Consider the following 23315-nt stretch of genomic DNA (forward strand, 5'->3'; position numbering starts at 1 on the left):
CGCTAGTAGAAATCAAAACGCTTTCTATTATTTAAATTAGGGGGTAAAGCCGAAAAACGGGTAGAAACCTAAAAAGGAGCCTTACTAATATCCTTCTTAATACTAAGAAATACTATTTCTTTAACCTTTCCCTCATTTTTATTTTTAATTACTCCTTTACTAATATTTAAATCGGTAATAAAATCTTTCAATCTTTTAATAGTATCCTCCTTTTCTATAAAGGAATACTTCAATTATTAGATTATAGTAGGGGTAGTAGCGCCGTAATAATCGGCCAAAGTAGGGACTTAATTGTAAATAGTTTTAAATTTAATATTTAAGTAAAAGACGAGACGATAAAATTCTAATACCTACTCCTTCTCTACTATATTTATGATAGATAATAATTTAAAGTCTTAACATATAATTTAGGGATTTCTATAATATAATTTAACGAACTTTTCTTTAATCAAGTAATTAAAAAACGGGAGGTTAGAAGGGAATAATACTTAAAAGGGGACGCTAAGAACGGAATCGCGGATAAACAATTTAATAAATTTTTGTATTTTCTATTTCAAATTATTAATAACCTTATACTTAATTAAGCGAGCGTCCAAGGTCTTAATATCATCAACCGGCGTTATAATATATTAATCGAATAAATTAAGGGATAATTCCAATTCTTTATCGTCTTCTTTTATATTAGCAACCGTATCAGCTAATACTTCGTCGGATTATTTCAATTAATAATATATATAATATAGGGACTTCTTACGAAAGATCGTAAATTTACCGCAAAAGCGTTCCTTATTAGAGTAAAGGCTATTATAGCGCTCCTTATTAAAATATATAACTTTACACGTATTATCTTTAATAATAAAATTAATAATTTAATATTTAAGAATAGGCCTCTCATTATTAACGACAACTTGTTTCTTAAACTTCGGTTTAATAACTATATCCTCTTTTTGTAAAGGGTCGGGATTAAAAAAGTTAGGGCCTTCTTCTCCATTACTATCTTCGCCCTCTTCGCTAAAGAAATCGTCGTTCGAAACGTTATTATTATAACAATCGTCGTTATAATTCTTAATCCACTCAATACTTTTATAATTACTGACGCTATTACGTATTTAACGTAGTAGTACTATCGTATTATTATTATAAATATTCGGTACCTCGAATTCTTATAATAGATTTTTCTAATTTCGTATTCGGTTTAGGATTTAACCTTCCTAAATAATTGTTAAATTAATCTAAAATAACATAAGGGTATAATATAGGTAAATTGAAGGCAAAGCTAAGATTCTATTTATAATCGAAGATTTTAAATAAGGAAAAGAAAAGAGGAAGAGAACTAAGTATAAGTGTATAGACTTAAATAAATACTTTAGTCGTATAAGCAATAGCGGGACCTATATGCGGGTCGTTATTAGCCAATCCCTTTATTTATATCCCCTTTACCTATATAGTAAACCCTATACGTACTAGGATCTACCCTATAGCTAGTCTTGGCATACCCAATTGAAGGGCTTACATCCTCTAAGTCGTGCTATGCCCAGAATCCTCCATGCATCTCATTCCAGCACCCTCTCAAGCTACCTTCGTACATAGCACCCAGACCCAGTCCGCCAGCGCCGTCACAATTAGTATCTAATCGTAATACTAAATAAATACCTTTCTAATTAAATTATATTCGATTTTACGTATACAATTCTTTACTATATAATCATTCATCTTTATTTAACCCTAAAATTGAAATTAAGATATAAAAGAGGAATTTATTAACGCTTTATCCTATTTTTATAAATAATAATTAGATCCTATCCTTATTATATTATAATTTAACCAATCTATTAATAAATTCGCTCGATATTCGAATTTAATACTATACTTTATCTATATCTATTCGTATACTATAAAATAACGATTGGGTCTTATATTCTTACCCGTTAATTAATTTTTATATATTAATAATAAGTACCTTATATTAAATACTTTTTTGTATTTCGTATATATAAATAGAAATTAAATATTTAATATTTCTACGTAAAGAATCATACTAAATTTAAAATCTATATATTAAAGTTTCCTCTATAAATAAATATTTACCGGTAAACGTTTTACTATTTATTATTTTAATAGATAGTTTTTTAAAATATTTAAATTTAGAATATACTTTATAATTTTCTTTTTAAATATAAAAAAAACAATATATAATTCGAATTAGTAGCTTCTAAAAAATATAACCTATATAAATATTAATTGTATTATAATATTAAATCTTATAATATAATCGCTAACCAGGTTGATATAAAGTCTAAATAGTATTATGTTAAAAATTTAAGGCCGGTACAAATAATTAAACGAATAAAATTAAATTTATTCCAATCTTATCCAAAATTAATTTATACTATAAATTTCATCTAATATTTTACCCCTCTTAATGGATACGTACAATATAATACAAATAGCATAATTACATATTCGTATTTATTAATTTAATAAAATGAATAATTGTTACATTAATTAGAATTTTTCTTTTTAATTTTTTTTTCTTTAATTCTTCTTTAACTATTTAACTATTTATTAATTTACTCCTGTCTACCCCCCGCCGCTCCTCCGAAATCCATCGAAATTAATTAGAAACTTATTGATAATTTATTTTGTATAATAACGCCCGCTTACTATAAATTTACAATTTCTAATGTATATAAAAAATATCTAAATAGCGATTAAAAACCCGCCAAACCCAAGGATAAAGGTAAACGCTAGGCTATAATACCCCCTTTAGAGACTAATAAATATATAAATATTAAAACCAATCGTTAATTCATCCCTAATTCATCTTTAATTTATCCTTACTAGCTACCTTGTAGGGCGTATATATAATCGCCCCTAGTAAAATCTTTTACCGTTAGAAAAAGCCTAAACCAAATCGTAATAGCGCGGATATTTAATACAATTTTAACATAAATAATATTTAAAAATTATCAACATCAATTTATTAATTAATCTTTAACTAATTTAAATTATATATACTACCTACAGCAATCTTATTAAATATTTGAAAAGTATCTACAATATTTCTAAAAAGCATTTATTTAACGTTTTAATTAGAAGTATTAAACTTAAAGTTTATGTAGTTACTATTAATATATAACATATCGCTAATTAATCTATAGATAATTTAAAACTAATTACAGATAAATTTAGGATAGTATAAGGATTTTATAGTTTTTATAATCTCCGGTTAGGCTATAACTATCCTTATCCCTAATAGGATTTTATAACCAATTATTCCTAAAAAATATAAGGTAACGGTTATCGACGAAGAATTGGACCTATTAGACTCACCGTCAATCGAGGAGGAGGAACAGCAAGAAGTATAAGAGGAGGAATAGTAAGAAATATAGGAAGAAGAGTAGTAAGAAGTATAAGAGGAGGAATAGGAGGAAGAGTAGGAGGAAGAATAAAAAGAAAAATAGGAAGAAGAATAGGAAGAGGAGTAGGAAGAAGAATAAGAGGAGGAATAGGAAGAAGAATAGGAAGAAGAGTAAGAAGAAGAGTAGGAGGAAGAATAGGAGGAAGAATAAGAAGAAGTATAGGAGGAAGAGCAATAGGAAATATAAAAGGAAGAATAGGAGGAGGAATAGTAGGAAGTATAGAAGGAAGAGTAATAAAAAATATAGGAAAAGGAATAATAGGAAGTATAAGAGAAAAGGAACGAAAAGGAAACGGATATAGAGGAAGGCAATTTTATAGAAGTCCCCTTTTAGAAGAACGGTAATATAAATATTTTAAATTTATTTTGAATAAATCGTTAATCTATCCCTAATCTCTCTATCCTTATAGCTCACCGGACGCTAAAAAATCCGGGTAGGGTGTTAGTGCTTTTCGCGGGCGGTCCCTATACAAAGCCCCGCACGCACTAATATCTCGCTATTGCACGGACCGTTTTTCCCGCAAACTATCCGTAAAAAGAATTATTAGGCCTAATATTTATTATACAATTATTATTAAGGATTACTATCGATACGTACGCATTGCGTAAAATTTCTTTTCTATTCTACTAAATATTGTAAATCGAATATTACGCCGCGCCTAAAATGCCTCCTAGAGCTACCCGTATTACTGCTTTCCCGCGAAGTATACCAAAAAGAAGAGGAAGAAGAAGAATAGCCCATATAGGACCGAGAGGAGAGAGAGCTCGCCGCCTAAAAAATAATTCCTAAACTTTATATTATATTACTTACCGCGAAAATAAACCTATTTCGGACTTCCATTTTAATATACGCAGTACCCCTTATAAAATATATATTTTATATACTGGGAGCGTAAGGCATATACGTACGAAATAGCGAATAGAACGAATTTAACGGTAGGAAATCTAAGCAGAAGAATTTCGGTAAGCAGTCCGAAAAGTAATTAAATAGGGTCTACCCATACTATTTCCTATAAATATAAGGGGTTTACAATTAAGAGAACCCAATGCTTAAATTCTTATAAACGGTATATAAATTATTCCTTACGCTATTTAGGTACTATAGACGTACCGTATAATAATTGCGGTACGTTATATTAGAGGGACGAATAATTTGCGGTCTATATACTTCCTTATCGGTTATTAGACTTCCTATTAATATAATTTTAGGATTTACTACGTAGTTATCCTATTTTTAATAATTATTATACGTAAGGCGAGGTAAATTTAGAATTATAGAAGTTTTTACTAACCTTTTTACGTATATTATTTAAAAGTAATAATTAGTAGGCCCGAAATTTCTAAAATAAATTATAATATTATAATAATATATTTACTTTTATATCTATTAAATATATAGAAAGGCTATATAGTAGTAGTTTCGGCCCTAGGGATTTCTAAATATAAAGTATTTTATATTACTATTATAGTCCTTTAGAGCTTGAAGCTAGCTAACTACTTAAATATACTTAATTATATATTTTTAATCCGGAAATCCCAAACGTTACGTAAATTTAGGTCAGCTAACGTTTTTAAACCTTTACGGATTTGGATCCGGAATTTATAGAAGATTTTCCGTCCTTTTTATATTATAATAACTTATACGTAGAGAAATATAATACTATAAAAGAATATTTTAATATTTATTTAGAGGATAATATTTAAATCGAACTTAATATTTAAATACGTTTATAATTAGTAATTTAGTAAAGTATTAATTAGAGGCGCGAAAACCTTCCTACTATAAATAAAATAGCCGCAATTATTCCGGACGTACTTGATAAATAGGATAGGATACGTAAGGATAATTTAATTAATTTTATATAATTTATTATATTTAATAAGAAGGGTTCTATAGGGTTTGAATTTATTCCGGTCACTTATAATATATATTTTCCTTTAACGTACCTATTAATATTATTTTATAATAATTACGGCTTTTATCGGGCTTTAATAAGGATTTTGAAAAATATCCGTAAGGATAACTGCGTAAAGTCGAATAAGTAGTACCGGTACTATTTATTTTTCCGGGTTAATTAGGAGGATATTCCCTTCTTATTTAAGAAACTTTTCTAATAATAGTTAGTAGACGTATATATTGTCAACAATTAGTTTAAATTGGATTGGATCCGATAGTACTAAATTAAGATCCGTACGGAATTGTATTAGAATTTAACAGATTAGGTTTATATTATAAATATTAGAAAAATAATTATATTAAATATTGGCTAGAAATTCATATTACCCGTAATATATACTAGCAGTGCCCGTTATAACGTAAAGTACTACTAGAATTCTATAATTATTACTTATTAAATCAAAAGTCCTACGTTCTTTATTATTATAATTACAAATCCGTATTAGCCGGAAATTATAGCTACATTTAACGGCCTTACTTATATTAAACGCCCGAATATTATAAGTCGGGTTTTTAATATAAAAGTAAATATATTAGTAAAGGAAATTAAGGGAAGTCTTTTTGGGAAATATATAGGCGTAGTATAGATTCTAGAATTTTAGAAACGTAGCCTTCCGTACCGTTATATAGTGGTATTCTTAAATATAGATTCCTAATAGGCGTACTTAGAGTTGTAAGTAATAGATTATATTATCTGAATAAAATTTCCGTCCTTTAAGGAAGACCCGGACGGTCAGTTTATAAAATTATTTAAAACCCTTTTAGTTTATAGTCCTTATAGTAAAGATAACCCGAATTCTCTATATATAGTTATAGACGAGAAGGATAAGAAAGGTTTACTTAAATGTAGAAAGCGGTTTTTTAAATTTTATATTTAGGAAATTATTATTATAAATAGCAGTTACCCTTATTATAGGCGCCGTAAAAATAGTATTTACATTACGAAAAGGGTAGGTAGTAAGCATATTTTTATATATAATAATATAATAGTACCGTACAATCTATATTTAGTCTTTAAATATAGGTATTATATTAACTTAGAAATTTACTCTATTGTAAATATTATAAAATATATTTATAAATATCTTTATAAGGGTATAAATAGGACTATTATAGAGTTTACAAACCCAGACGAAATACAACGGTATATTTTAATATAGTATATAAATTTATCAGAAATTATTATTCGTATTATAGAAGAGTAATTATATAAAGAATATTTAGCGGTTACGGTATTTCCTATTTATTTAAAAAATAACCCGTTTATTACCTTTTATACTAGTTTACCCCCGAATAAAATATAGTATGCGGCCGATCGGATTATTTAAATTATACTTTATAGCTATTTTAAATATAATGTAGAATATTTTGAAAGCCGAAACGTTCTATACGTAGACTTCCCTTCCTAATATATTTAGAATAAAAATATATAAATTTAGAAGCTACGCTAATGAAGTACTACTATCGGCCGTATTTATTATATTCCTCCCATTGTAAGCTAATAGTATTTCCTATATATATTATTAATTAACGTACCCGGTTTTACCTCCTTTAAGGATTTATATACTATAAACGGAGTAATATATAAAATATTTAGGGAACTTTACTTATATTATAGATTTATAGAGGATAATTCTTATTAGGATATTTTATTCGAGCAAGTTGGAATTTAGTAGATTAGGCAGTAATTATAGTATTAATTTGCTATTTATTTAACGACTGGTAAATAAATATTGTAATTATAATTTATTTAACATAAATTTATGTTTTTATTCTGTAACGATCTACCCCGTAGAATCATAAATATAGTAAGTATACTTCTAAATTTAGAAAATCCGTATATTGATTATAGTTTATATGTTATTAATTAATACTTTACATGATAAGATTGAACCTTTACTTCTATATATTTCTCTAATTTAGTATTTAAGTAGGAGGATATAAACGGAAACCCTCTTTTTACGGTAGGAGTTAATATACGATCCGGACAAGTAGTAACGGTAGTATAAGACCGTTTAATCTTAATTTAATACCGGGTAGGCTACGGTTTTTAATGAAATTATTATTACTGTAGAGAATATTTTTAAAAATATATAATTCTTTATATAAAGACTGGAAAGTATTAAGAAGACGTTTATTTACTATAAATTTTATACGTATTTTTGTATTTAGAGTAAAATAGTATTTTACATAGCGTTTTCAAGTATTGCAACTTTATTGCTAAATAGCGGCCGGAGTATATATATATAGTTTAAAATCCCTTTAAATTATTCCGTCCTATAAATTTATAATATTAAAAAGAATACTAATTTATATAAATTTTTAAACTAGATTTCCTTAATTATTTGGGACGAAATTCTTATATAAGACCGGGGGTATATAGAAGCCGTAGATTATTTTTTATAAGACCTTCTAAATTATAAGAGTATTCGTTTCAATAGTATTCCAATTATTTTCGGTAAGGATTTCGTACAGATTTTACTAATAAAGAAGAAGGGTAACTATTTAGATATCGTTTACTATTTACTTTAAATCTTCTCTTATATAGAGGGATATAATAGTTTTATACTTTATAGAGAATATACGTATTCGGGGAGGTATTAAATAGAACCATACGTTTATATAGTAGCTATATAATTTATTTTATATCCTTATTTACTATAAATCATAATAGGTTTAACCGTTCCTAATAACGTTCATTACGGCCGATTAGGAAAATTTCTTACAACGTATATATTCTATTTCCCTTCTTATTACCGCTCTTATAAATTAAAGTATCTTTATAGATAGGACTATTCTTTATACCCGTAATACGTCCATCCGGGCGGTAAACAATAAGATTTTATTCTATATAGAGGGTAAGAATTAAATTTATATATTTATAAATTTTACCGAAATGCCCGAATCGGATATTCGGGACTTATAATTTACGTTAGAATATTTGTAAATTCTATACTTTCCGGGCTTTCTACCCAGTAAGTTAATTTTTAAAAAAAGTATACCTATCTTACTACTACAGAATTTAAACCCTAAGAGCGGTTTATACAATAGTATTAGGTTAGTAATTATTAGAATAAGTATATACGTAATCGAGGGAAAGATTTTAGGCGGTTCCTTTGCGGGCGAAATATAAATAATTCTACGTATTATTTTAATTATTAGAGACGGTAAGTAGGTTTATAAATTAAAGCGTACGCAATTTCTAGTATAGCTTTACTTCTTTATAATTATTGATAAGAATTAAAAGTAATCCTTTAATTACGTTAGCGTTAATTTACAAGATTATATTTTTAATTATAAATAGAATTACAGTAGTAAATAACATTTTTATACTTTTATATGGGAACGAAATTAATAAGGATAGGCGTTTACGTAATATAGTATAACCGGAAATATTAATTTGAAGGTTTATATATATTATATTTACTCTCTTCGTTCTTTTTTACTTTTATACTTATATTCTATATTAATCTTATACTTAATCTTATACCTAATCTTATACCTATTCTTATTATAACCTATATATATACCCTTATATTTTTAATCGATTATTCGAATATATTACTATATTTGTAGGTTATTATATAAAGGGCTAGGAAGATTCGTATTTAAATTGGGGTACGCACCCTTAATTATGATAAAAGCTATAGAAACTATTTATAAATTTTATATAAATATCCTATACGCTCTGAATTCTATACTATATTTTGTATTAATTATTTGAAAAGAGGATAATTTCTATTATTTACTATATACCTATATCCCTTTTAACTCTCGCGGCTCTATTATAAATTTAGCCTATAATATTAAATTACTTTACTATATCCTCCAAGGCCCCGATAATTATATTAGGGATAGTTGGTATATTAGTAAAAATTGGAAAGCGCGGCGGGAAGCTACCGTACGTACTATTTATAGCGGTATTATATTATTAAAAGACTTTAATAAGGGATGAACTATAGTAGAAATATATATTAATATTAATTATTAATAAAATTAATTAATATATAAGAATATAGTACGTACGCTTTATATTATTATATAGTAAATTTAAAGTATACCTAACCGGCACTAGTATAGGCTTTCTTACCTAATAAGGAGTTCGAAAAGGCATTTATTTTATAATATTTACGGCGACAATTAATTATAGCCAGAGTTTCCTTTCTAGCATTCTTAATATAGAACCGGTATATATTACTGCCCGAATTAAAATAATAATTATTATAAACGTTCTTAATAATACCGTCTAATATATAATAAATATTGAACGGGCCCCGTAAAATTATACAACTATAATTAATTTAAGTGCTTACAACTGTAAATAGTTAGGCTTTATACTTAAAAGCTTATTAGTATAAAGATTCTTTATTCTAAATGCCCTAAATATTAACTTTGAATAATAGAGGGCGGAATACTTATATAATTATTAATTAAGCGAAAGGATATATAAAAATAATATAAATAAATAGAAATAACGTATAAAAAGGTTAAAAATAAATAAAGGGTATATATTTATAAATATATTTATAAGGAAAGTATAATTGGCGGGTACCTTTTTGCCGGCGATATATTTTTTTTGAATTAGGTTAGAAAATCCTTTCTATCGATAGAGAGGTTAACTAAGCGTTTTAACTTTAACTTATCTACCCGTACAGTACGCTTATCATTGGTCGGTTTAATCAGTTTAGAAGACGGCGATATATACAGGGTAAATAATTTAATTTATTCGGTCGGCTCAATACCGTCTTTACTGTTATTTTTACCCTCGCTATTAATAAGCGGGGTATAAGGGGGTTGAGCTTAAGGTTAAGCTTCGGTCACTTTCTTCTTTTTACGAATAATACGAGGAATTATAATTTTAAAGTAAGAATTAACTAAAAGTAGTATTAATATATCGAGGAAAATAAGCGCCCGTATATATGAAGTACTTATTAAGTTATTCTTAATACTATATAGGATAGGCGCGCGCTTACAGGCGCAAATAGGGGTACAAACGGGGGCCGTAAAGATGGGGATATAGTAGTTACGGGGAGAAAGGAAGAGGGAGGAAGCGGGTCAGAAAATATTTGCTAAATTCGTTTATATATACTAATTAGTACACGGCTTCCGCATGGGCTACCTTTAGGACCTAGTTCTATACGTAACTCCTAGAATCCAGCTCTGCCGGGCCACAACTTAGGATCCAGCCTTACATCCTCTACGGAAGGGCCGCGGCAGCTTGCCTGCCGCCCCAAACACTAGTATATCCTTTAATTATCTTTAACTAATTTAATTAATATTGAAATTAATACCCAACTAATAAAGAAAATATATAAGAAATATAATAATATCGCTTCCTCCGCTAAATTTATTTATATGGTATATAACGAATTTAAATATACTTGTAAATTTTACCTTAAATGTATCTTTAATAAATCCTTTACTAATTATCGATTTATTATAAGTCTTCCTCTTTACTGTCCCAAATAAGGTAATAAAGGCCGGAGCTACGCTATTTAGTACGAATTCCGCTACTATCCAGATAAATTTACGGAACTTACTCCTTCCTTGTCTATGATTTAAAATACATCCTAAATATATTATAAATATATTATCGGACTTTATATTTCTCTACGGAGGAACTTTGGGCGAGCGAGTAAAGTTATTTCTCTACGGGAGGACTTTTATATATACGACCTGGATAAACCTACAAAGCCTAATTTCCTCGTCTAGGGTTTGAAATATATTCTAAATATATTATAAAAATATTATCAGACTTTATTCGAACTACTATTATCAATTTAATATATTGAATTAATTCCGTACGCATACGTATTACAATAACTATATCAATATTTTTCTTTTATAGGTCGGACCAATTTTGTACGTGAATGTACGGACTATAGGGTTAGGAAGCTTTGGGTATGGGGTCGTGTCATCTGGCCACTCGAGTGGAAGTGATCATCTTCTTTCAGTTTCCAACATTGACCCCCCGTCGCTTCTTTCTCCCCTTACCCTGATCTATAACGGCTCTCAACGACCAGGTCCTTCTCGTTGTTCAATTCTCTTCTAAGACTTTCCAAAGTCAAAGTCGGGCAGGATGGAATGAAGGTCCGGGTGAGAAGGGCGGGGAAACTTACACTAACAATTGCCGCTGGAAGTACTGTGGTTCCGAGCAAAAGAAAAACCCCCTTGTCAGGTACCTGGCACGGACCACTACAGCCAAAATTTCGGGGTTGTTAAGTCATTCAAGAAATGGGGCCGGGTTTTGACGTCTTGGAATATACGTCTTGCTCTCTCTATTTTTATCTAAGAACGTATTTTGTATATTAGAAACGGCATTATGTTTAATCTTTATGATTAAATGAAAGTTCGTTTATTAATTCTGTCCTCTGGGATAAAATATTTCGTCGGCTTGAGAAGGGATCCTTGGATATTCGTAATATTATATTACGTTCCTATTCTCGGAACGACCTGGTTGTGTAAGGTTCGGTACTTACCCCGCCTATTAAACTTACCCATAACACCAAGTACAGCGCCAAGAGCACCAACACCGTCCCCCCTTGGCCCCCGCACCTTCTGTCCAGGTCTCGTTCCCTCCGGGCAGTCTTGGTTCCAATTCCCAACACCAAAAGACGGCATGATCCGACCCACGATAACCCGCAATGGAAGCAACAGGAAGAAGGGGCAATATCAAAGAAAGCACTGGAACACCCGCAATGTCTTGTGTCGCCAAAGTGAATCACCTCAGCTCGAAACTGATCCAATGCATCCCGCACCAAAAGAAGCACTTCCACCTCTGTTGCGTCTTAATGTCGTCCCTCCTTGCCCATGCATATTTGATAACGCCACCAAGTAGAAGTCATTGTTCGGCGATACTTAGCATAAACAAAAACTAATGCAACTGCAAGACCAACCGTCGGCGCCACCAGATTGCGCTCTTTCGCTGTCGCCATGGCCTATGGGTCACAATTATCGCCATGCCTGCCGGTTCATATACCCGTACCCATCCCGTTATATGCGATCGCCGGAGGTTCCGGGGCACACCACTGGCTGACGCCAATCTCCGGGCGGCTTACCATCAACCAGACACAAAGGATGTGGTTATACAACACCATTCATGGCTTCATCTTAAAAGGAAGAAAAAGGCGTCCAATGCAAACCTTGGTGGTGATACACAAACATCATCAAACCGGCCTCCTTTCCGGTGAAGGGATGGCCTGGACCAGGCAGGACCAGGCCAGACAACGGGGGTTGTATCGTCCTCCATATGACAGCATAATGATCTTACCTCCAACAGTCGCATTGCTGATGAGGTTCACAAAGCGGTTAGCAGGCAGACAAGAACTGAAACATGGCCATCGTTTTGTACCTGTTGACTCTCAAGAATCGGGGGTGGGATGGACCTATTTATCTCGAGACATTTGACGCCATTGACATTCCCCTTTCCGGCCAAGCAGCGGGGAGGCGGAGACGGACTGGAGGTGGACGATACCTAGCACAAAACACCGAAGGACGAGAATCCGGCGGTGGGCATCCTCGTCTTCGTACGGAAATTATTTTCATGATGCCCTGGGACGCTGGGGGAGATTTGGTGACGGCTGGGAGACAGGGAGTACATCTCATACCTCTAACAACTCCGCACCGCTCTTCACGACGACACCAGGCATCCACTGACTTGATCTCGTGATGCTTCCTGGTTTTCGTGGCAGTTGTTGAACTCCACCGCCAAGGATCGAGTCCAATGGGCTTATCAGCTCACTTCACGTAGCATGCTTTTTTGCACGTCGTTCAACCAACAACACATGTGACAACAACTCGAATGACTCCATCGTCAACGGTCAGCATGCTGTTCGTGGTGGCCCCCTTGTCCAAACCGCTGGAAATGCAACTGCAGCATTCTCCTGAAGCTTGCCCTTGTCAAGACTCCAAAACTCCTGCAGGCGGAGCCGTGTGAATTGAGCGGTGCATGCACTAACAGTTATCAGTGGCCGCCGGCTACTGTACCTATTCGATATCAGAGACATCAAGAGACCACCACCGACTCGTCAACCCAGAATCGTGATCGCGACGACGGCAACAACTGAACGGCGCAAGAAATCGGAAGCTCCATTGATCTTGTACGCGTCTGCTGAGCTTGCTTGACGGGTAGCCGCATCCGTTTCCAAACCTCGGTGCCTCCATCCCACCCGTCGGCTTCGTCCACAGATCGAATAAGAGAAGTACCAGTGTAAGTGTTAGTGCATGTTAGTGCTAGCACCTTATTGTTGTCCCTCCCTTTCATTTTCTCCCCGGCCTTCCTTCCATTCTTTTTTCTTTCCACCAGGCAACTTCACTCACCGAACATCCAATGGCTGAACCGCATTCGGGGCTCATCCGGACCACGTCCCGGATCGACATGTTTCCCCCTTTCAATCCAGCCAACGGGACTTGAACATATAATGAACACCGTAAGAAAACCCGCATGCAAGGGCACGGAGGGGAGTCCTTATGGTCTGCGATACATCAGCTCATTCGTGCGCTGTGTAAGTGCCGACCGCAGCAGGGATCTCCAAATCTGTGTGAATCCAGAACAGAACAGGGGCCGGTACACTAACAGACCGGGAGTTGTTAACAGACCGGGCTAAGTCTAAACCGCATGGTACTGTAGTGTAAAGGAGATGGGAAGGGAACAACCACCTGGCAATGCCAGCATGGGACTCGGACACGGAAACAGAAGCGGTCTAGAAATATCATCGAGTTGTTCGCTTCCATTCCATCGGCACCTTCGGGCGCCAGTGGCAGACATGGCAAAAGACAAAGGGAAGACACAGACCGCAAAATGGAAGAAATACGTACCCTTCCACCCTTCCTGCCTTCCTGGTTCCACTTGCAAGACGTTGGAAGCTAGATCCTTGCCTCAGATCCACGAACCAGGATGGGCTTGAAGCCACCAGTTCGATTTGTGGGATTCGATCCAGGATGTTGAGAACGCTCGGGCAAGGACGGATATTGCTACCCACCATGTTCACCAAAAAGGTAAGCTCCGAACCGTATCGCGGGAAAGTTTAGTTGTAAGTTTGGCAGGTTTATCTCCGGGGGAGCCAAGTAGCCAACGACCGGAAGGCACTAGTTGGTGGTTTGATATCAGCTCCTTCCTGCGTGGCTTTCTTGCTCGCATGCGCGATGGCGCCGGACTAAGTAGGAACGCCAACACCACTTGGACTAGCAAGGGAAGAAGGAACGACTGCTGATGCCTCCTACTAACCAGACCACGCCATGAACCATCGATCTTGCCTTTTTGTCCATGGTACGCGGACGCATATGAAAGCATTGCCATGTCCCCATATTCCACTCCAAGTCCGGGTCTTTCTCCTCTCTTTTCTCCTCACCATCATCATCAACACCACAAGCATCTTTTACTTCTTCCCCAGACTACCCGACTCCGGTCCAACACCAACAACGGGCACTCCGATAGTCGCCGGTCTCCCCCGCAACTAGTCCCTGGACGGAGCATCCTCCCACAAAGATAATTCATAATTACATAATCATTCTTTTCTTGCTCCAACTCTTGCTACCTGAATCAACCGGGTATCATCCTCGACCATCCTTGACCATCCTCGACTATCCTCGACCATCCTCGGACACAAAAGGCAAAGACACCAAGGACACACCTGGCACCTTGTGCCCCACGGTTCATCCCGACCGAATCACCAAACCTTCCTTGCCGCCTGGAAACCGAACCATTGTAGCGTCACGATTGCTTCTTGCTTCCGTTTCCGCGTCATTTATCCCACCAAGCAAGTCGCGCAACTCCCGTTCAACCAGCAGCATCTACTACCGACCACCGACTGGGTGAACTCTAGAGGAGAGAAGACGAGAACTCTTGTGCGTCTGTTTCACAGCAGCAGTCCTTGTCCCATTGTTTAGTCTCGACAGACAAAGCAGGGATCGTGATCCAAGGACAAGCCAAAGGTTCAAGGGTAACAACAGCTTTGTTCAACCATAGCATCCTGGTAAAGCCGTTGAACCACTCGTCCTTCAGGACATCGACTGTTGATCGAACAGCACCCAAGCTCGAGGAACACAAAACACAAAACGCAGACACTATGGGTGCCCACGCTCCCGTCTCCTCGGTCTCCGTGGTCGAGATAAATACTGCCTCGCAGCAGCCCACATTCCTGCCGTCTTCGTCAGAGAAGAAAGCTGGCCTAGCTGTCTCAGTCTCTGTTACCCCTATCCCACCACCAACCCCCACCAAACCTGAATATACCCTTTCCCATACCCACTCGCATCAGTCTAGCACTTCGACGGCCGTTGGGAGAAGCTCCTCGCGAGGCATCATGGCCCCCTTTGCCAACATGTCGCACCCCATGCGCACGAACCTCATCTATGGGATAGGCGAGTTTGTCGGAACTTTCTTGTTCTTGTTCTTTGGCTTTGCTGGGGCACAGGTGGCCGTCACTGCTCCGGGCAATGCTGGGGGACTGCCCTCGACGAGCAACTTGCTGTACATCGCCTTGGCGTTCGGCTTCAGTTTGATGGTGAACGTTTGGGCCTTCTTTAGGGTTACAGGTGGTATTTTTAATCCTGTTGTAAGTGTTTTTCCCTTTCCCCAAAAAAGAAAAATGCTAACATAGACGATAGGTTACGCTAGCCCTTGTCGTGGTCAATGGCTTCCCCGCCGTTCGCGCTGCCATTTGCATTGTCGCTCAGATCCTAGGAGCAACTGCGGCTGCCGGGTTGGTTCAAGTAATGTTCCCCGGTCCCTTGGCCGTCGAGACCACTTTGGGCGGCGGAACGACTACTGTTCAGGGGTTCTTCATTGAGGTTTTCTTGACATGCCAGTTGGTCTTTGTCATCTTGATGATGGCCGTCGAGAAGCACCGGGCCACGTATCTTGCTCCGGTAGTCATTGGTTTAACTTTGATCTTGACCTTGTTAGTCGGTAAGTTCTTTTTCCTTTGTTTATCCCTTTTTCCATCAAATGCTAACAGGATGTAAACAGGCGTCTACTTTACCGGCGGCAGTCTCAATCCTGCCCGCTCCCTCGGCCCGGCCATTGTCAACCGCCACTTCCCCCGATACCACTGGATCTACTGGCTGGGTCCCGCTCTCGGTGCTCTCCTGGCTTGCGGGTTCTACAAGCTGTTGCAGGCCCTCCGGTACCACGATATCAACCCGGGTGTGGACGGCGATGGTCGTGGCGACCTCGAGGGTGGCCGTCACGCGAACGGCGCGGATCAGGACGGATTGAAGCACAGTCCTACCGCTACGCGACCCAGCGCTAATGGCGAGACGGCCGCGCTCAATAACCAGCCGGCGCAGGTGCCGAGGGAGTTGTGATGGCCGAAAAGACGTGGGGAACAATGATTGGTGTTTTCTTTGTCGGTGTTGCTCGTGTGTTACTAACAAGTACTTGCTTCGCTTTTTGTATACCTTGTGCTTTTTGTGTTTAGATGGATATCCTTCGGAGGCTGGAACTTGGTCGGGACGGAAAATGGGATACACTGGATAACGGACGGATGGGATGGACGGATGAGTAACGACGATGAAACGGGCAGGCACCTATGCGACCGGACCTAAAATACCAGGCCCGTTGTGGCCATCCTAGTAATACCTACTACCTAGTAATGATGAGTATCAATAAGAAGAATGATTTGGACTGACCTTGGTGTCGCGTGATTTGTTGTTCGTTGATGTTGTTGATGTTGAGGGAGAGGGGGACTGTCGGTTGGAGATGGGCGGCTTGGCCCCTGTTCCAAGTTGGCGGGGTCCATGACGCCCTGCACTAACAATTAATTGGCGGCCCGCACGGGGACCACGGGACAGCTTCAACGTGGCACAACTCCGACTCGGAATCCCGCCCCTTCCCCCCTTCAACACCATTCCGACCTCACCGTCTCCGGACTTGCCAAACAAACCCCCCGATAGCTACCGGTCAATTGACGGCTTCCGGACCTCGACTACCACCTTCTAATACCTAATACTATCTTCTGCACGCCTTGACGGCATCAGCGCATTTCCGCGACACTCCGAGTCTACGCCCCCTGAACACCGAAGCAGCCCCCTTTTCTCGGGCCTCTCTGTTCCACCAGCACGACCACCAGTCTTCGACTCCTACCAGTCCATTCCACAAACAAAGACCACTTCCGCGACAAACTAGCGCCAAAATGTCCCTCTCAACCCCCGAAATCCTCACCGCCTACGACGCCGTCCGCTCCGACAAGTCCCCCATCAACTGGCTCCTCCTCGGCAACGCCACGCCCACCTCCCAACAACTGACCCTCAAAGCCACGGGCGAGGGCGGCATCCCCGAGCTCATCAAGCATCTCAACCCCACCGAAGTGGCGTATGCCTACGTGCGCGTGCAGTACGCTAACGATGCGGAGAGCGTGCGCGTCAAGTTTGCGCTGATCATTTGGATTGGAGAGCAGACGCGGGTTATGCGCAAGGCGCGGGTGTCAATTGAGAGCGGGGAGGTGAAAAAGGTGTTGGCTCATCATTCGGTTACGGTGGATGCGGGGGAGGTGAGGGATATTGATGAGGAGGAGATTGTGAAGAGGGCGAGGAAGGCGGGGGGGGCTGATTATAATGGTGGGAGGGGTTAGAGTCTAAGCCCCTGGTGAGCTCGAGGAGGAGGAAAGATGGGGTACATGGGGAGGAGGCGACGGAGAGGAGGCGACGGAGAGGAGGCGACGCGACGCAACGGAGGAAGAGAGCGCCATCGCCCTGTTTGGGGACGAGGATAAAAGGAAGAGTTGGCTTCAGCGAGAGACGGATATAGATGACAAGACGGGATACAGGGTAGACCGGTATGGTGGAGGAGGAGTTGAATATGCCTGGACAGCAGAGGATACAACGGGTGTGGGTATACACCGCGAGAGGGGGATAGAAGATGACGGAGGAGGAGCTGGTTCCCCTTCCTTCATCTACTACAGGATCTACCTACAGCACATTGTTTTGCTATTTTGGTCTGTACATACGTTGCGCTGCGGATACCCCGGGCGTTTCTTGTTCGGAATTTTGAGATGGGGGGCAGATGCGATTCACTGTCCCATATCGCCTTTCTTTGTCTTTGCGTCCATTCTTGTCCTTGTTGGCTATCTCGAGGCCATCGCCGTCCATGCTGCCGCGAGTGCCGGTTGAGAAGATCAGCGCCCGTTCCTGACTGTCACGGCTTTGTTTCAAGGGGGAACAGCCTGAGCGGCGCCCGAGCCGTGTTCCGTATGGAGAAAGCGGTGAGTAAGCAGTCTTGGCAGCCGACAGCTTGAAACAGGCAGCTGATATCGGAGTGAATCGCCAGCTGCCAGCCAGCCTATCGTCCCCTCTTCCACTTTTCGTCGTCATCTCCAACCAAACAAACGACTCGCGCGAAGACAGGCCGACCAGTCGACGACCAAAACACCACAGCTGAAAGCACACAGCTTCACGTCGCACATCGCAATCATTCTCCGAATTCTGCGTCTGCATTGGCGCGCCGTCGTGCTCTACACCTTTTATGCTCGTTATATTGCTCAATTGACTTATCATCCAGGGCAGCTAGAATACAATCCCACTGTTCCACCGTCCTCATCCAGTTCCAAGAGCTCAGTATGGTGTTTTCTCGACTGTCCAACTATCGCGCTCCCGTCTCGTCGTCTTGTGCTGCTGATTCTATCTGACTGGTTATACCCGCAACACTAACATTGGTCAACAGTCAACCACAACACGGATGACATCGAATATCTGATCATCGCCAACTGGGTGATTGACACAAGTGGAAATGGCCGCTCACGACCCCAGCAAGCAAGGGCTCCTGGGCTCCACGTCCACCGAACATCACGCCGACTACTCCTCCGACTCCGACGCCAACGTCAACAACACCCCCGAGTATCCCACCCGTAGACAACGACAACAGCGAAAACGACGCACCCAACTCACTAACCGAACACCATCCTTCCAACCCCTACCCACCCGCAAATCATGGCTAGCTAGACGCAGCAGGTGCTGCCTCATCTTCGCCGCCTTCGGGCTCATCTTATTCGTCATCCTCCTCGTCGGGGGAGGTCTAGGATACAAGGCCGTCCTCCAAGAACCTCCCTACGGCCTCTCACCACCATGGTATCCTTCTCCAAAGGGTGGCATAGCCGGCACCTGGTATGAATCCTATCAAAAGGCCGCCAAACTGGTATCCAAAATGACCCTAGCTGAGAAGGTGAACATCACCACCGGCGTCGGCTGGCAAATGGGTCTAGCAGTCGGCACCACCGCCCCGGCCATCCACGTCGGCTTTCCCGCCTTGCAGCTGCAGGACGGACCGCTAGGGATCCGAAACGCAGATAACATCACCGCTTTCCCGGCCGGAATCACCGTCGGCGCGACCTGGAACCGCCAACTGATGTACGCCCGCGGCAAAGCGCACGCCATCGAAGCTCGCGCAAAGGGGGTAAACGCCATCCTAGGCCCCTGCGTCGGTCCGCTAGGTCGCATGCCAGCCGGCGGTCGCAACTGGGAGGGTTTCGGCTCGGACCCCTACCTGCAGGGCATAGCGGGGGCTGAGACGATCAAAGGGATCCAGTCTGAGGGGGTGATGGCGACCGTCAAGCATTTTATTGCTAACGAGCAGGAACACTTTCGTCAGCCGTGGGAGTGGGGACTGCCGAATGCTATTAGCTCGAATGTGGATGATAGGGCGATGCACGAGTTGTATGCCTGGCCCTTTGGCGATGCGGTCAAGGCGGGCGTGGCCAGTGTCATGTGCTCGTATAACATGGTCAATAACAGCTATGCCTGTGGAAACAGTAAGTTGTTGAATGGCATACTAAAAGATGAGCTGGGGTTTCAGGGGTTTGTGATGAGTGATTGGTTGGCTCAACGAGCGGGCGTGAGTACGACGTTGGCGGGGCTGGATATGACGATGCCGGGTGATGGACTGAGGTGGGCGAACGGCCAGAGTCTGTGGGGGAAGGAGTTGAGTAGGGCGGTGCTGAACGGGAGTGTCCCGGTGGAGAGGATGGATGATATGGCGACGAGAGTGGTGGCCGCTTGGTATCAGATGGGTCAGGATGACGAGGAGAAGTGGCCGAGGGATAAGGGGCCGAACTTTTCGAGTTGGACGAGGGAGAAGATGGGGGTTATGAGCCCGGGGAGTCCGACGGAACAGGAGGAGGTGGTGGTTAATCAGTTTGTGGATGTGCAGGCGAATCACTCGGTTATTGCGAGGCAGGTGGCGGCTGAGGGGACCGTGTTGCTGAAAAATGAGGGTGCTGTCTTGCCTCTCACCCGAGAAGGAGTACGCAAACGCCAGAACACCAACACCACCTCTGACAAGCTCAAGATCGGCATCTTCGGTGAAGACGCCGGCCCCATCCCCGGTGGTCCCAACTCCTGCAAAGACCGCGGCTGCAACCAGGGCACCCTAGGGTCCGGCTGGGGTTCGGGAGCAGTCGAATTCCCTTATCTCGTCACGCCTATCGAAGCTCTCCGCAAGCAGTTCGATTCGTCAAAGGTTGAGCTGCACGAGTACCTATCCAACCAATTCCCTGCATCAGCCTCCGAGAAGGCGGTGGTCCAAGACCTCGACCTCTGCCTCGTCCTCGTCAACGCCGACGCCGGCGAGGGCTTCACGGCGTGGGAAAACGTCCGCGGCGACCGACCTGATTTGTTCCTGCAGAAGAACGGCGACTTGCTCATTCAACAGGTAGCAGCCAAGTGCGGCGGCGGGTTCAGCGATGTTGTGGTTGTCATTCATGCTGTCGGACCGGTGGTTATGGAACGCTGGGTTGACCTGCCGCAAGTCAAAGCCGTTTTGTTCGCTAACCTTCCCGGTGAGGAGTCCGGCAACGCTTTGGTCGACGTGCTGTTCGGCCATGTCAATCCTAGTGGACATCTCCCATTTACCATTGGCAAATCGCTGCAAGACTATGGCCCAGGCGGACAGGTCCTGTACCTCCCCAACGGCGTCGTTCCTCAGCAGGACTTCACCGAAGGGTTGTATGTCGATTATCGCTGGTTTGACAAGCACGATATCACCCCGCGCTTCGAATTCGGGTTTGGACTGAGTTACACCTCGTTCGAACTCGGTAACGCCACGGTCAAGACCGTCAGGCCCAAATCTGCCCTGCCTTTCCCTCGTCTTGATCCGCTTGTGGAACCTCCCACGTATCCGACTGATATCCCGCCGGTCGAGGATGTTCTATGGCCCAAGGAGGGAATCAGGAAGTTGGAGAAGTATATCTACCCTTACCTCTCCGCAGATGAAGCACACAGCGCTGTGTCTGCGAGGCAGGATGGAAAGAAATACCCTTACCCTGACGGGTACGACACTCCCCAGCCTTTGAGTCAAGCAGGCGGTGACGAGGGTGGAAACCCCGATCTCTGGCAGGTTAAAGCCAAGGTGACAGTTGATGTGCGGAATACGGGCAAGGTTGCTGGCGCTGTGGTGCCGCAGCTGTACCTCTCTTACCCCGAATCAGGTTCCGCTGTTTCTAATCAAACGTTGGACTTCCCCGTCAGGGTACTAAGGGGGTTCGATAAAGTTTACTTGGAGCCGGGAGAATCGAGACAGGTGGAGTTTAACTTGACGAGGCGAGATCTGAGCTATTGGGATGTTGGGGTGCAGAATTGGGTGATGGTCATGGAGGGGCAGTATACTTTCCATGTTGGACTGAGTAGTAGGGACTTGCCGGTGGATGTTAGATGGTAAGGGGAGGATTAGATTGGCAACAACGGTGAATCATGCCGATTGCTTGGATGATGTTATGTGGTTTTGGCTTCTTTGGGTATGTGGTTCTTCGAGCGAGTGATCGTTTGGTTCGTTTCTGTGGATGTACTGTGATACACAGATATAGGTAGCATAGCAACCTTGGTTGCTGGTTTCCGTGTTACCTTAACTTTCTATTATCTTTCTTTTCTCCAGTTGTACGGATAAATGACAACGACTCTCGACACTCCAAAAGTCCTATGGACCATTACCACACTAACACACTGACAAACACAGCACAGGAGCCAAGATGCCAGCCGTCACCGCCGTCACCGCCATGATCGCCACCCCGACGACCTCTCTCAGTACCGCCACCCCCGTCTTCCGCCCTCCTCCCTCTCTCACCACCGTCACCCACACCGTAACCCCCCCGGCCGCCATACGAAACGATGGTTACTTCTGCCCTAGTGCCCTCTGGGCATACCACGCCTCCAAGACTCCAGACCAGTTGGGGCTACCTGAGATCTGCCCGTGGGCCCGCGCGACTTTACCTTTCGACGGATTGTGCTCCCACGCAGCATTCGACGAAGGAGTCAATTTCGGTCATGACGAACATGACTCAACTGGGATGACGGAGCACGACATTCGTGAATTGGAAGCGTCGGCTGAAGAGAGGCGCCAAGCCTACCTCAAGAGACATCGGGAACATAACAGCGGCTTTCGAAATCGTTACCTGGCGAAGGAGGACTTCGTACTAAAGCATACAGTGAGTGAGCCCAAGGTGACGCCTCCCCAATCATGTTGTCGATCATGTGTGGCATATGCCACGCCATTACAACCTTCTTCCCATGGTCGGCATGTCCCGGAGAGTGTTCGTCGAAGCATGGTCTTGTTCCTGAGAGCAGGCATTGTGAACGGAATCGTGTGTATTCTCACTACCAGCTACATGCATAACACTGCGACTGTCTGCACCGGTCAGATGGTCGTAGCGGAATGATCTTGAGTGTCTGGCATGGAAGTGTCTCCAGAATGGACAAGTGAGAACAAAAAGGAAACAACAGAACCAAAAACGCCCCAGCACCCTTCGCAAGCGTTCTGCGCTTGTTGCAGCAGCTCAGCGATGTCCCTCTAATCTCCATCCCATTCTCCGTCCACATTCTTTTATTTTTGGTCAACATCACCTATCATGTCCCCCCCCTCGCACTAGTCCCGCGACATCGAGGCGCAACTGGAAAAGCTGGCTAAACAACTAATATCCCCAAAGATTATCGGCACCGACCTCGAATAGACTTTAA

At 41.1% G+C, this 23315-nt stretch overlaps 6 protein-coding genes across 6 annotated transcripts; all 6 read left to right on the forward strand.

Annotated features, from left to right (window-relative positions):
• Positions 1–6265: 6265 nt before the first annotated feature.
• On the forward strand, positions 6266–6538 carry B0H65DRAFT_436005 (uncharacterized protein; the record flags this gene model as incomplete). The annotated part of the gene is made up of 1 exon (XM_062825217.1): positions 6266–6538. A coding segment is annotated over one exon (273 nt), but the record flags the coding sequence as incomplete, so codon positions are not given.
• A 5408-nt stretch (positions 6539–11946) lies between these two features.
• B0H65DRAFT_480781 (uncharacterized protein) lies at positions 11947–13068 on the forward strand. Its single transcript, XM_062827601.1, has 2 exons — positions 11947–12665; positions 12730–13068. Exons 1-2 carry the CDS (start codon positions 12312–12314, stop codon positions 13045–13047), a joined length of 672 nt encoding a protein of 223 aa, XP_062677240.1. The 5' UTR covers positions 11947–12311; the 3' UTR covers positions 13048–13068.
• Positions 13069–15002: 1934 nt separating this feature from the next.
• On the forward strand, positions 15003–16831 carry B0H65DRAFT_341218 (aquaporin-like protein). The gene is made up of 3 exons (XM_062823647.1): positions 15003–15931; positions 15984–16284; positions 16345–16831. The coding sequence occupies exons 1-3, from the start codon at positions 15446–15448 to the stop codon at positions 16680–16682; spliced, it is 1125 nt and encodes a 374-aa protein (XP_062677241.1). The 5' UTR covers positions 15003–15445; the 3' UTR covers positions 16683–16831.
• A 536-nt stretch (positions 16832–17367) lies between these two features.
• On the forward strand, positions 17368–18025 carry B0H65DRAFT_341094 (uncharacterized protein). Its single transcript, XM_062823646.1, has one exon. It carries the CDS (start codon positions 17510–17512, stop codon positions 17945–17947), a length of 438 nt encoding a protein of 145 aa, XP_062677242.1. The 5' UTR covers positions 17368–17509; the 3' UTR covers positions 17948–18025.
• Positions 18026–18684: 659 nt separating this feature from the next.
• B0H65DRAFT_480797 (glycoside hydrolase superfamily) lies at positions 18685–22347 on the forward strand. Its single transcript, XM_062827602.1, has 2 exons — positions 18685–18929; positions 19036–22347. Exon 2 carries the CDS (start codon positions 19102–19104, stop codon positions 22021–22023), a length of 2922 nt encoding a protein of 973 aa, XP_062677243.1. The 5' UTR covers positions 18685–18929; positions 19036–19101; the 3' UTR covers positions 22024–22347.
• B0H65DRAFT_341324 (uncharacterized protein) lies at positions 22177–23250 on the forward strand. Its single transcript, XM_062823648.1, has one exon. It carries the CDS (start codon positions 22331–22333, stop codon positions 23015–23017), a length of 687 nt encoding a protein of 228 aa, XP_062677244.1. The 5' UTR covers positions 22177–22330; the 3' UTR covers positions 23018–23250.
• The last annotated feature ends 65 nt before the right edge of the window (positions 23251–23315 follow it).

The sequence above is a fragment of the Neurospora tetraspora genome (genome assembly GCF_033439725.1).
Source record: "Neurospora tetraspora strain CBS 560.94 chromosome Unknown B0H65scaffold_9, whole genome shotgun sequence".
Lineage (NCBI taxonomy): Eukaryota > Fungi > Ascomycota > Sordariomycetes > Sordariales > Sordariaceae > Neurospora > Neurospora tetraspora.

Excerpts from the sequence above, each read along its gene's own strand:
- B0H65DRAFT_341218 (XM_062823647.1), top strand. The coding sequence starts at position 15,446 with ATGGGTGCCCACGCTCCCGTCTCCTCGGTCTCCGTGGTCGAGATAAAT. Across the intron at positions 15,932-15,983 it reads GTGGTATTTTTAATCCTGTT|GTTACGCTAGCCCTTGTCGT; the intron begins GTAAGTGTTTTT and ends CATAGACGATAG. Across the intron at positions 16,285-16,344 it reads GATCTTGACCTTGTTAGTCG|GCGTCTACTTTACCGGCGGC; the intron begins GTAAGTTCTTTT and ends GGATGTAAACAG.
- B0H65DRAFT_341094 (XM_062823646.1), top strand. The coding sequence starts at position 17,510 with ATGTCCCTCTCAACCCCCGAAATCCTCACCGCCTACGACGCCGTCCGC.
- B0H65DRAFT_341324 (XM_062823648.1), top strand. The coding sequence starts at position 22,331 with ATGCCAGCCGTCACCGCCGTCACCGCCATGATCGCCACCCCGACGACC.
- B0H65DRAFT_480797 (XM_062827602.1), top strand. The coding sequence starts at position 19,102 with ATGGCCGCTCACGACCCCAGCAAGCAAGGGCTCCTGGGCTCCACGTCC.
- B0H65DRAFT_480781 (XM_062827601.1), top strand. The coding sequence starts at position 12,312 with ATGGCCTATGGGTCACAATTATCGCCATGCCTGCCGGTTCATATACCC. Across the intron at positions 12,666-12,729 it reads TACCTCCAACAGTCGCATTG|CTGTTGACTCTCAAGAATCG; the intron begins CTGATGAGGTTC and ends ATCGTTTTGTAC.